Below are 11,526 nucleotides of genomic sequence, written 5' to 3' on the forward strand. Positions count from 1 at the left end.
TGCCTGTAATCCCAGCTACTCAGGAGACTGAGGCTGGAGAATCACTTGAACCCAGGAGGCAGAGGTTGCAGTGAGCTGACATTGTGCCACTGCACTCCAGCCTGGGCAACACAGTGAGACTACCTCTCAAAAAAAAAAAAAAAAAAAATTAGCCAGTCATGGTGGTGTACCTGTAATCCCAGCTACTTGAGAGTCTGAGGTGAAAGGATCACTTGAACCCAGGAAGTCGAGGCTGCGGTGAGCCATGATGGTGCCACTGCACTCCAGCCTGTGTGACAGAGTGAGACCCTGTCTCTAAAAAAGATAGCAGGAGGGAATGAATATTTTTAGTGTATTAGTCTCCAGTACAGCCCTTTTAATTGAGTGATGATTTTCCACTTTATAGATAAACAGGATCAGAAAGAGAAAGCGACTTCCTTGCAGTCACATAGTGACGAGCTGGACATGTCTGACTAAAACCTGTGCTTTTTCTACTGTGCTCTTGGGTCTCTTGGTCTTAGTGATGGGGATTTAACAAGGAGGAAGGCAGGAGATAGAGCCAGGGTTCAGGATTTGGGGCTGGGAGGGTGTTAATAAAGTGTTTGGCTCAGGACCTCAAAGCCTTTTGCTTGTGTGTGCATTTCCCACAGCCTCACGTGCCCAGGCTGTTGGTGCTGGGGGGTAGGCCTGGGGCTGCTGCTCCCTTTCAGAATCCTTGCCTGGCCTCAGAGGGGCTTGTATCTAGGAACCTCAGCAGAACCCTGCAAGGGCTGGCTGGGACCATTGGTGAGATGAGCCATGCCTGGGAGCATGAAAGAATATATGTTCCTCTTCAGTCCTGTAAGCGCACGGGCTGTGATGAGGAACGCGTTGGCAGTCTTTAGATGAGCGCTGCATCTTTGGAACTTGCCAGGTGTTAGCTTTCGGTGTGGCCTTTGGGAGTGGACTCTGGACTGCAGACACTGAACTACAGTTTCCCATCTGGAAATGAGGTCATGGGACTGGATGATCTCTATGTTCTTTCTAATATTTCTTTTTTTTTTTTTGAGACGGAGTCTCACTCTGTCGCCCAGGCTGGAGTGCAGTGGCGCAATCTCGGCTCACTGCAAGCTCCGCCTCCCGGGTTCACGCCATTCTCCTGCCTCAGCCTCTCCGAGTAGCTGGGACTACAGGCGCCCGCCACCACGCCCGGCTAATTTTTTGTATTTTTAGTAGAGACGGGGTTTCACCGTGGTCTCGATCTCCTGACCTCGTGATCCGCCCGCCTCGGCCTCCCAAAGTGCTGGGATTACAAGCGTGAGCCACCGCGCCCGGCCCTCTAATATTTCTTTACTCATGTGATCTTTATGTTTCATTCATAATTTTAATGTTTCTATGTTTTGACTCAAGTAGTGATCACTACAGGCTGTCTTTGGGAATGCAGTAGAATTTTAGTTTCACAGATCCTAAATATTGGATTGTTTTTATACATTTGATGATTGGACACCTTACATAGAATACTTTTTTAAGGTACTAGCAAATAATATATGAAGGGAAAAGAAAGCATTCTTCCTGTAGCATCTCGATTATAAAGATTTTGTTATTTAGTATTAGATTTTAAAAATTGTTTTATATCCTCTGATTTCTTATAGATGAAAATATGCCTACTAAAAAACAATGAAAATACTTTTTCAGAATATAAGCACTATATATAATATTTGAAAATATTATCCATAAAAGAAGAAAATAATAATTAGTGCTTGATCCCACTATTCAAAGACACACCACTTTAATTTGGTGAGCCTCTTTTTAGTTTTTCACCCTTATTTTCATAGAGCTGCGATGCATGCTTAATACATAGTTGTGCATGTCGCTGCCTCCTTCTCCCAGCTGCCCGACGTGTCATCTCAGGTCACCAGAAACTTTCAAAAGAAACAGCAATTTCTTTTTTTTTTCTTTGAGACTGGGTCTCACTTTGTCACCCAGGCTGGAGTGCAGTGACAGTCACGGCTCACTGCAGCCTTGACCTCCCAGGCTCAAGCGATTTGTCCACCTCAGCCTCTTGTAAACAGCATTTTTATGGCTAATACCCCATCGTATGAATGTGGCTTAGACCACCCAACCACAGCCTAATTTGGGGTTTTTATGTTTTCTTCTGTTCTTTGCCCTTATAATGTGGCAGTGAATATATGTGGATAAAACACTTTTCCCATACTTTGGCTTATTTCATTTCAAGCTTCTAAAAGTGAGATTAATGAGTCAGAAGGTATGAATATAAGGCTTTTTGTCAAATTGATTTCCTAAAGGGTGATTCATTATACTTTTTCACCGGCATTGAGGTCAACTGTCCTGGGAGTAGGACTGTTGAAAATGTAAAAAGTCACTTCAGTTCTGGAATTTATCTTGCTTTGCTTTGTTTTGTTATACATTTTTGTCCTCTTCTGATGCTCACCTAAGGTCACACATTTTGCCTCTGGTTGTCATATGTCTTTCATCTCTTTCAATCTAGAGTAGTGGTTCTCAATTAGGGAGTGGACATTGTCTCCTAGAGGTCATTTGGAAATGTCTGGAGATAGTTTTGATTGTCACAGTCAAGGGGGTGGCTACTGGCATCTAGTGAGTAGAGGCCAAGCATGCTGCTAAACTTCTCACAGTACACAGGGTGGTCCCTTACAGCATAAACGTGTCTGGCCCAAGATCTCAGCAGTTGAAAAGCCCCAATCTAGAACAGTACTTTCACTTTTTCTTTTTGTGACATTGCCTTAAAAGAAAATTGAAGTCAAAGTCACATAACATAGAATTAACCATTTAAAAGTATAAAATTTACTGGCTTTCAGTATATTCACAGTTTTGTGCAGTTAGCATTTCTTTCTAGTTTCAAAACTTCTCATTGCCCCAGAAGAACACCCTGCACCCATTAAGTAGTTTCACCATGCCGCCGTCCCCCAGCCCCTGGCAACCACTTATCTCCTTTCTGTTTCTGTGGATGTTTGCCTAATCTGGACACTTCATATAAATGGAATCATATAATATGTGGGCTTTTGTATCTGGCTTCTTTCTTTGAGCATGTTTTTGAGGTTCATCCGTGTGATAGCACTTGTCAGTACTTCATTGCTTTTGATGGCTGGATAATGTTTCATTGTCAGCATTTGAAAGGAATTTGGGTTGTTTCCACTTCTGGCTATGCTGCTCTGTATATTCATGTATGAGTTTTCTGTGTGGATAGATGATTCATTTCTCATGGTCTATACCTGGGATCGGAATTGCTGGGTCATTTGGTGTATGTTTAACTTTTTGAGGAACTGCCAGACTCTTTTTTCACAGCAGCTGCACCATTTTATATTCCTACCAGTAATGTACAAAGATTCCAGTTTCTCCACATCCTCATCAACACTTATTTTCTACTTTTTTATTGTAGCCAGCCCAGTGGGCATAAAGTGGCATCTCATTGTGATTTTGATAAACATTTCCCTAATGGCTAATGACTTCATTTGTATATCTTTGGAGAAATATCTATTGAAATCCTTTGGCCACTTTTGAACTCGGTTTGTCTTTTTATTGTTGAATTATAAAAGTTCTTTATGTATTTTTTATTGTTATTTTTTATTGTTGAATTATAAAAGTTCTTTATGTATTTTTTTTTTTGTGCGACAGGGCCTCACTGTCTCACCCAGGCTGGAGTGCAGTGGTGCAGTCGTGGCTCACTGGAGCCTTGACCTCCCGGGCCCAAGTGTTCCTCTCACCTCAGCCCCCTAAGTAGCTGTGACTACTGACATGCACCACCACACCCTGCTAATTTTTGTATTTTTTTTTATAGAGACAGGGTTTCACCGTGTTGCTCAGGCTGGTCTCAAACTCCTGAACTCAGGCAGGCAATCTATCCACCTCGGCCTCCCAAAGTGCTGGGATTACAGGCATGAGCCACCATGCCCAGCCTACTTTATATATTTTGGATACTAGACTCTTACCAGATACATGATATGCAAATATTTTCTGCCATTCTGTAGGATTTTTTTTTTTACTTTTTTATTTTTATCTATTTTTTTATTTTTATTTTATTAATTAATTAATTAATTAATTTTTTGAGACGGAGTCTTGCTCTGTCACCCAGGCTGGAGTGCAGTGGCGTGATCTCGGCTCACTGCAGGCTCCACCTCCCAGGTTCACGCCATTCTCCTGCCTCAGCCTCCCAAGTAGCTGGAACTACAGGCGCCTGCCACCACACCAGCAAATTTTTTGTATTTTTAGTAGAGACGGGGTTTCACCGTGTTAGCCAGGATGGTCTCGATCTTCTGACCTCATAATCCACCCGCCTCGGCCTCCCAAAGTGCTGGGATTACAGGCATGAACCACCGTGCCTCGCCCTATTTATTTATTTATTTATTTATTTATTTATTTATTTTGAGACGGAGTCTTGCTCTGTCATTCAGGCCAGAATGCAATGGTGCATCTCCGCTCACTGCAACCTCCACCTCCTGGGTTCAAGCAATTCTCCTGCCTCAGCCTCCCTAGTAGCTGGGATTATAAGTGCGTGCCACCATGCCTAGCTAATTTTTTGTATTTCTAGTAGAGACGGGGGTTTCACCATGTTGGCCAGGCTGGTCTCGAATTCCTGACCTCGTGATCCACCCACCTCAGCCTCCCAGAGTGCTGAGATTACAGCCATGAGCCACTGTGCCTGGCTCTCTTTTTTATTTATTTTTTATTGAGGCAGGGTCTCACTGTGTCATTCCGGCTGGAGTGTGCAGTAGCATGATCATGGCTCAGTGCAGCCTCGGAACCTCCCAGGCTCAAGTGATCCTCTTGCCTCAGCCTTCTGGGTAGCTGTGAGTACAGGTGCACATCACCATGCCTGGGTAATTAACAACAAAAAAAAAAATTGTAGAGATGGGGTCTCACTGTGTTGCCCAGGATGGTTTTGAACTCCTGAGCCCAAGCAATCCTGTCTCCTCAGCCTCCGAAAGTGTGGAATTATAGGCGCAAGCCACCACGCCCAGCCACAAAAGATTTTAATTTTGATTAAGTCCAATTTATATTTTTGTTGCTTGTCTTTCAGTATAATATCTAAGAATTCTGTTTTCTTTCTTTTTTTTTTTTTCTTATTTTTTTGAGATAAGGTCTCGCCCTATTGCCCAGGCTGGGGTGTAGTGGCATGATCTTGGCTCAGTGCAACCCCCACCTCCCAGGATCGAGTGATCCTCCCACCTCAGCCCTCTGAGTAGCTGGGACTACAGGCATGTGCTACCACCAAACCTGGCTAATTTTTGTATTTTTTTTTGTAGAGATGGTGTTTCACTGTGTTGCCCAGGCTGGTCTCGAACTCCTGGGCTCAAGAAATCCACCCAGCTCGGCCTCCCAAAGTACTGGGATTACAGATGTGAACCACTGCTCCTGGCCAAGAATCCTATTCTTAAATTTCTTTCAATAATGATTTGTAGTTTTCACAAGTCCTTGGTTAAATTTATTCCTGGTATTTTATTCTTTTGCCTCCTTTTGTAAATGGAATTGATTTCTGTTTTTTTAGTCTCGCTCTGTCGCCCAGGCTGGAGTACAGTGGTGCGATCTTGGCTCACTGCAAGCTCTGCCTCCCAGGTTCACGCCATTCTCCTGCCTCAGCCTCCCAAGTAGCTGGGACTACAGGCGCCCACCAGCACACCTGGCTAATTTTTTTTTTTTTTTTTTTTTGTATTTTTAGTAGAGATGGGGTTTCACCATGTTAGCCAGGATGGTCTCGATCTCCTGACCTCATGATCAGCCCGCCTCAGCCTCCCAAAGGGCTGGGATTACAGGCGTGAGCCACTGCACCCGGCCTGGAATTGCTTTCTCAATTCCCTCCTTTGATTGTTCAGTGCTGCTGTGTAGCAGCTGATTATGTGTGTTGATTTTGTACTTGGCAACTTGGCTGAATTCGTATATTAGCTTTGGTAGGTGGATTTGTGGATTCTTGGGCATTTTCAATATGTAGGAACATGTCATCTGCTAATAGAGATAGTTTTACTTTTCCTTTCTGATCTGGATGCCTTTCATTTCCCTTGCTAGAGTATCCAGTATGATGGTGAATGGCAGTGGTGCAGTGGGCATCCTTGTCTTGTTCCTGATCTTAGGGGAAAGCTTTTGGCCTTCGGCCATAAAGTACAAGTTAGCTGTGGGTTTTTGTAGTTGCCCTTAATCAGATTGAGGAAATTCCCTTCTATTCCTAGTTGGTTGAATGTTTTTATCTTGAGATACTAACTTCTTTAAAGTTTTGTTTTACTTTTTAATATAAAAATTTTGGTGTGTGTGTTTTATTCCAACCAGTGCTGATTCCTAAAGAAAAGCCCCCAATCACTGTTGTGGGTGATGTTGGAGGAAGGATTGCCATCATCGTGGTATGTAGACCTCTTTCATTATTAATTCTAGTATTTGCCATTGTTATTCTGTTGATTGATTGATTGATTTTGTGACAGAGACTCGCTGTCGCCCAGGCTGGAGTGCAGTGGCACAATCTCGGCTCACTGCAACCTCTGCCTCCCAGGTTCAAACGATTCTCCTGCCTCAGCCTCCCAAGTAGCTGGAATTACAGGTGCCTGCCACCACACCTAGGTAATTTTTGTATTTTTAGTAGAGATGGGGTTTCACCATGTTGGCCAGGCTGGTCTCAAGCTCCTGAACTTAAGTGATCCACCTGCCTCGGCCTCCCAAAGTGTTGGGATTACAGGCGTGAGCCACTGCACCTGGCCAATTTATTTGTTAATTCTCGGCATATAAAGGCCTAAGGATAGTAGTATGGCCAGATAATTCTTATTAAATTGGTGCCTTGTGCTAAATGTTTGCTTTGGCCCAGAAATTGGAAAATGCTATTGTTTATTTTAAAATTGCTAACTACTGGCTGGGCGCGTTGGCTCATGCCTGTAATCCCAGCACTTTGGGACGCCAAGGCAGGCCAATCGCTTGGGCTCAGGAGTTCAAGACCAGCCTGGGCAACATGGCGAAACCCCGTCTCTACAAAAAATACAAAAATTAGCTGAACTTGGTGGCACATACCTGTAGTCCCAGCTACTTGAGAGGCTGAGGCAGGAGGATCCCTTGAGCCTGGGGCTCAGAGGTTGCAGTGAGCCGAGATCATGCCACTGCACTCCAGCCTGGGTGACAGGGTGAGGCTGTGTCTCAGAAAAAAAAAAAAAAAAAAAGTCATCCTGTCATAACATGAGATATTATTCTGTGATAAAAGTAAAGTACAGGCCAGGCACAGTGGCTCATGTCTGTAATCCCAGTACTTTGGGAGGCCGAGGCGGACGGATCACCTGAGGTCAGGAGTTCAAGACCAGCCTGGCCAACATGGTGAAACCCCATCTCTACTAAAAGTACAAAAATTAGCTGGACATGTTGGCACACTCCTGTAATCCCAGCTACTTGGGAGGCTGATCATGGAGAATCGCTTGAACCTGGGAGGCGGAGGTTGCAGTGAGCCAAGATTTTGCCACTGCACTCTAGCCTGGGAGAAAGAGTGAGATTCTATCTCAAAAAAAAAAAAAAAAGTAAAGTACAAAGTTGATTATAACTGTTCGAAACATGCATCCTTTCACACATCATAAGACCAGTGCACAAAAAGAGTGCACTTAATACCTGTATATTTTAAAGAATAGAATGAACACTGGGTACCCGCTAGCTCACTTGAGGCATAGACTATCTCCAGGTACCTAGAGGCCTCCTCTGGGCTTACCCTGGTCTCTTTGCCTCAGAGGTTGTCACTGATGTGAAAGCTGCCCATCTTGATCCTGTAGTCAGCCATGAGGGTTTGTGGCCTTAAATGCTGTCTTTTTTTCTTGTCTTTGATGTTTATGTAAATGATGTCTTTGTGTACTTTGGGACTTTCTTGCTCAACACTGTTATTGAAATTTACCTGTGTAGTGGCAGGAAGTTGTACTTCATTCTTTTTCACTGCTGTGTGTTGTGTCTTTGGTATAATTGCTACACAACTGACTGAGGCAATGGTACTGCTTTGAACATCCTTGTGCCTATTTTCTGGTGCAAAAATGTGAGAGTTTCAAGGTGCCTGGGAGTGGAGTTGTTGGGTCTGAAGGTATGCACATTTTTAACTTTACAAGGTGCTGCCAAATTGTTTCCAAAGTGGTCACACCCATCTCCCAAGTTCTGTAGTGGGTGCCTCACATTATCCCTAGTGCTTGATAATTTTGTACGCACCCTTTTCAGGTTAGAACATCTCTCTGGGGCCGGGCGTGGTGGCTCATGCCTGTAATCCCAGCACTTTGGGAGGCCAAGACGGGTGTAGGTCAGGAGATCAAGACTATCCTGGCTAACACGGTGAAACCTCGTCTCTACTAAAAATACAAAAAATTAGCCGGGCGTAGTGGTGGGCTCCTGTAGTCCCAGCTACTCGGGAGGCTGAGGCAGGAGAATGGCATGAACCTGGGAGGCGGAGCTTGCAGTGAGCCGAGATCGTGCCACTGCACTCCAGCCTGGGTGACTGAGCAAGACTCTGTCTCAAAAAAAAAAAAAAAAAATCTCTCACATCACCCTCCAGGGTAATAGCTGTCCCTTACTTTATGTTGGCAAAGTCTATAGTAACAAGTTGCTGTGGATTCAGTAGCACCTTTCCCCCCTGTTCTAGTGCCGCTGCATTTTTATTTATTTGTTTATTTTTATTTTTTTGAGACAGAGTCTCATTGTGTCACCCAGGCTGGAGTGCAGTGGCGTGATCTCAGTTCACTGCAACCTCTACCTCCTGGGTTCCAGCGATTCTCCTGCCTCAGCCTCCCAAGTAGCTGGGACTACAGGTGCACGCCACCACGTCTGGCTAATTTTTGTATTTTTTTTGTAGAGACGGGGTTTCACCATATTCGCCAGGCTGGTTTCGAACTCCTGACCTCGTGATCTGCCCACCTTGGCCTCCCAAAGTGCTGGGATTATAGGCGCGAGCCACTGCACCCGGCCGCCAGTGCATTTTTTTAAAAAACGTTTTTATTTTGAAGTAATTATAAATCCACAGGAAGTAGGGGGAAATACACAGGGACATCCTGTGTATTCATTACCCAGCATGCTCCATCTTGCTTAACTATAGTACAATATAACACAGCCTGAAAATTCTCAGTGCCACAGCCACAGAGGTCCTTCAGACAGCACCAGTTGTGTATGTAGTGTGTGTGTGTGAATGCAGTCTTACCATGGGTAGCTTTGTGGAACCACCACCACAGTCAGGACACAGAATTGCTCCTTCACTGCAAGGCACCCTCATGCTTCCTTTCATAGCTACACTGACATCCTTCCCACCCAAGAGTTTATTTGTTGAAGGACATTTGGATGATTTCCAGGTTGGGGCTATTATACATAAAACTCGCCATGTACATTCATGTATAGGTTTTTGTGTGAACAGAGTTTTAATTTCTCTGGGATAATTGCACTTATAAATGCAGTTGTTGGTTTGCATGGTAGTTGCAAATATAGTCTTATAAGAGACTGTCAAACTGTTTTCCAAAGTGGCTGTACCATTTTACTAGTAGGACTTTTTAAGTAGCGTGTGTGTGTGTGTGTGTGTGTGTGTATTTTTTTTTTGAGGTATGGTCTGCTTCTGCTGCCCAGGTTGGAGTGCAGTGGCTTGATCACAGATCACTGCAACTTCTACCTCCTGGCTAAAGCAATCCTCCTGCCTCAGCCTCCCAAGTAGCTAGGACTACAGGTGTGTACCAGCATGCATGGCTAATTTTTGTTTTCTGTTTTTGTAGAGACTGGGTTTCATCATGTTGCTCAGGCTGGTCTTGAACTCCTGAGCTCAAGCAATCCTCCCACCTCAGCCTCCCAAAGTGCTGGGATTATAGGCATGAGCCATCACGCCTGGCCTTTTTATGTATATTTTTGATCATAGTAACTTCAGTATGCAATTAAAGAGTAATAATATGTATGTAAAATAAATATATGAATATTTATTCAACTCTAGACAACGTTTGATGCCATAATGGGTTTAAAATAACTCTTGGGAGCCTGGGAATCTAGTCTCTAGATTGGAAACCACTGAACTGGGTATTTTATTATTAAAAACAATAATCATTATTATTTTTTCCATTGTAATAACATGTAAAAAAACATATTTCCCATATGCTCAGTGGAGAAAATTTGGAAAAAAGGAAAGTAGCAAGAAGAAGCAGCGGGGGAAAGAGGCACCCATAATTCTATTACCCAGAGTCAAAAACATCTTTTAACACTTTTTCTGTGCATTAAAAACAAAAAAAGAAAATCATACCTCCATCATTTCTGGTGTGACCTGCATTATGACAGCACAGTGTTGGCCAGTTACGGTGCAGAAAATAGTGCTACCCCTGGGAGCCTGGAGTGTGGTGGGAGATAGCCCCAATAGTGGCAGGTGCTGTGCAGGAAGAGGCTCATGTGAAAGTCCTGGAGGGCTGCCATGGGGCACGGTGATGGGAACATGGGGCCGTGCTGTCTGCACAAGGCCAAATGGAAGAGCAGATTTTTCACAATAAATGTAGGCAGACCCTTTTTTTTTCCTGGTTGTCTAACCTATTATTGTAGAAGTGCTCATATACATTCTTTTCCATCTGTGCTTTGGCAGGATGACATCATTGATGATGTTGACAGCTTTCTTGCTGCAGCAGAGACCCTGAAGGAAAGAGGTGCATATAAGATCTTTGTGATGGCAACTCATGGCTTGTTGTCTTCTGATGCCCCCCGGCTGATTGAAGAGTCTGCCATTGATGAGGTAACAGGGTCTGGGTGTGTGTGGGTACAGCTGCCTGGGCTTTTGGCACATCTTGGTCTTTAGTTACAGAGAGTCAGGACAAGACTGAGATCTTTTGTGGCTGAGAAAGGATTCAAGGGCTGGGTGCAGTGGTTCACGCCTATAATCCCAGCACTTTGGGAGGCCGAGGCAGGTGGATCACCTGAGGTCAGGAGTTGGAGACCAGCCTGGCCAACAGGGTGAAACCCCGTCTCTACTAAAAATACAAAAATTAGGTGGGCGTGGTGGCACACGCCTGTAATCCCAGCTACTTGGGAGGCTGAGGCAAGAGAATCACTGGAACCCAAGGGGCAGTGGCTGCAGTGAGCCGAGATTGTGCCACTGCATTCCAGCCTGGGTGACAGAACAAGACTCTTGTCTCAAAAAAAAAAAATAATAATAATAATGTATACAACTCATTGGTTTGTAGAATGTTCAGAGTTGTGCAGTCATTACCATAGTTGATTTTAGAACATTTTCTTCTCCCTAGAAAGGAACCCCATACCCATTAGCTGTCACTTCACATTTTCTCTCACTGCCGTTAGTCCCTGGGAACCACTAATCTGCTTTCTGTCTCTCTAGATTTGCCTGTTCTGGACATTTCCTATAAATGAGATTATACAATGTGTGGTCTTTTGTGTCTGGCTTTCTTCACTCAACATAATATTTTCAAGGTTCATCCATGTTGGAGCATGAATCAATACTTCATTCCATTTTATGATCAAATAATACTGTTACATGGATAGTCCACATTTTGTCTCTCTCTTCGTATTTCATGTTGATAGAAAAATTTGTTTTCTACTTTTTAACTTATGAATGGTGCTGCAGTAAACATT

The 11,526-nt window shown here is 43.9% G+C and overlaps 1 protein-coding gene across 14 annotated transcripts in view; it reads left to right on the forward strand.

The window, feature by feature from the left end:
- PRPSAP2 (phosphoribosyl pyrophosphate synthetase associated protein 2) overlaps nt 1-11,526 on the forward strand; it is a 79,335-nt gene that overhangs the window by 66,307 nt on the left and 1,502 nt on the right. For all 14 annotated transcript variants that reach the window (XM_055243233.2, XM_055243248.2, XM_055243246.2 and 11 more), the window contains 2 exons: nt 6,256-6,326; nt 10,526-10,672. In XM_055243233.2, coding sequence (XP_055099208.1) covers nt 6,256-6,326; nt 10,526-10,672 — 218 coding nt within the window. The remainder of the gene's footprint in view (nt 1-6,255; nt 6,327-10,525; nt 10,673-11,526) is intronic.

This window comes from Symphalangus syndactylus, chromosome 14 (assembly GCF_028878055.3).
Source record: "Symphalangus syndactylus isolate Jambi chromosome 14, NHGRI_mSymSyn1-v2.1_pri, whole genome shotgun sequence".
NCBI lineage: Eukaryota > Metazoa > Chordata > Mammalia > Primates > Hylobatidae > Symphalangus > Symphalangus syndactylus.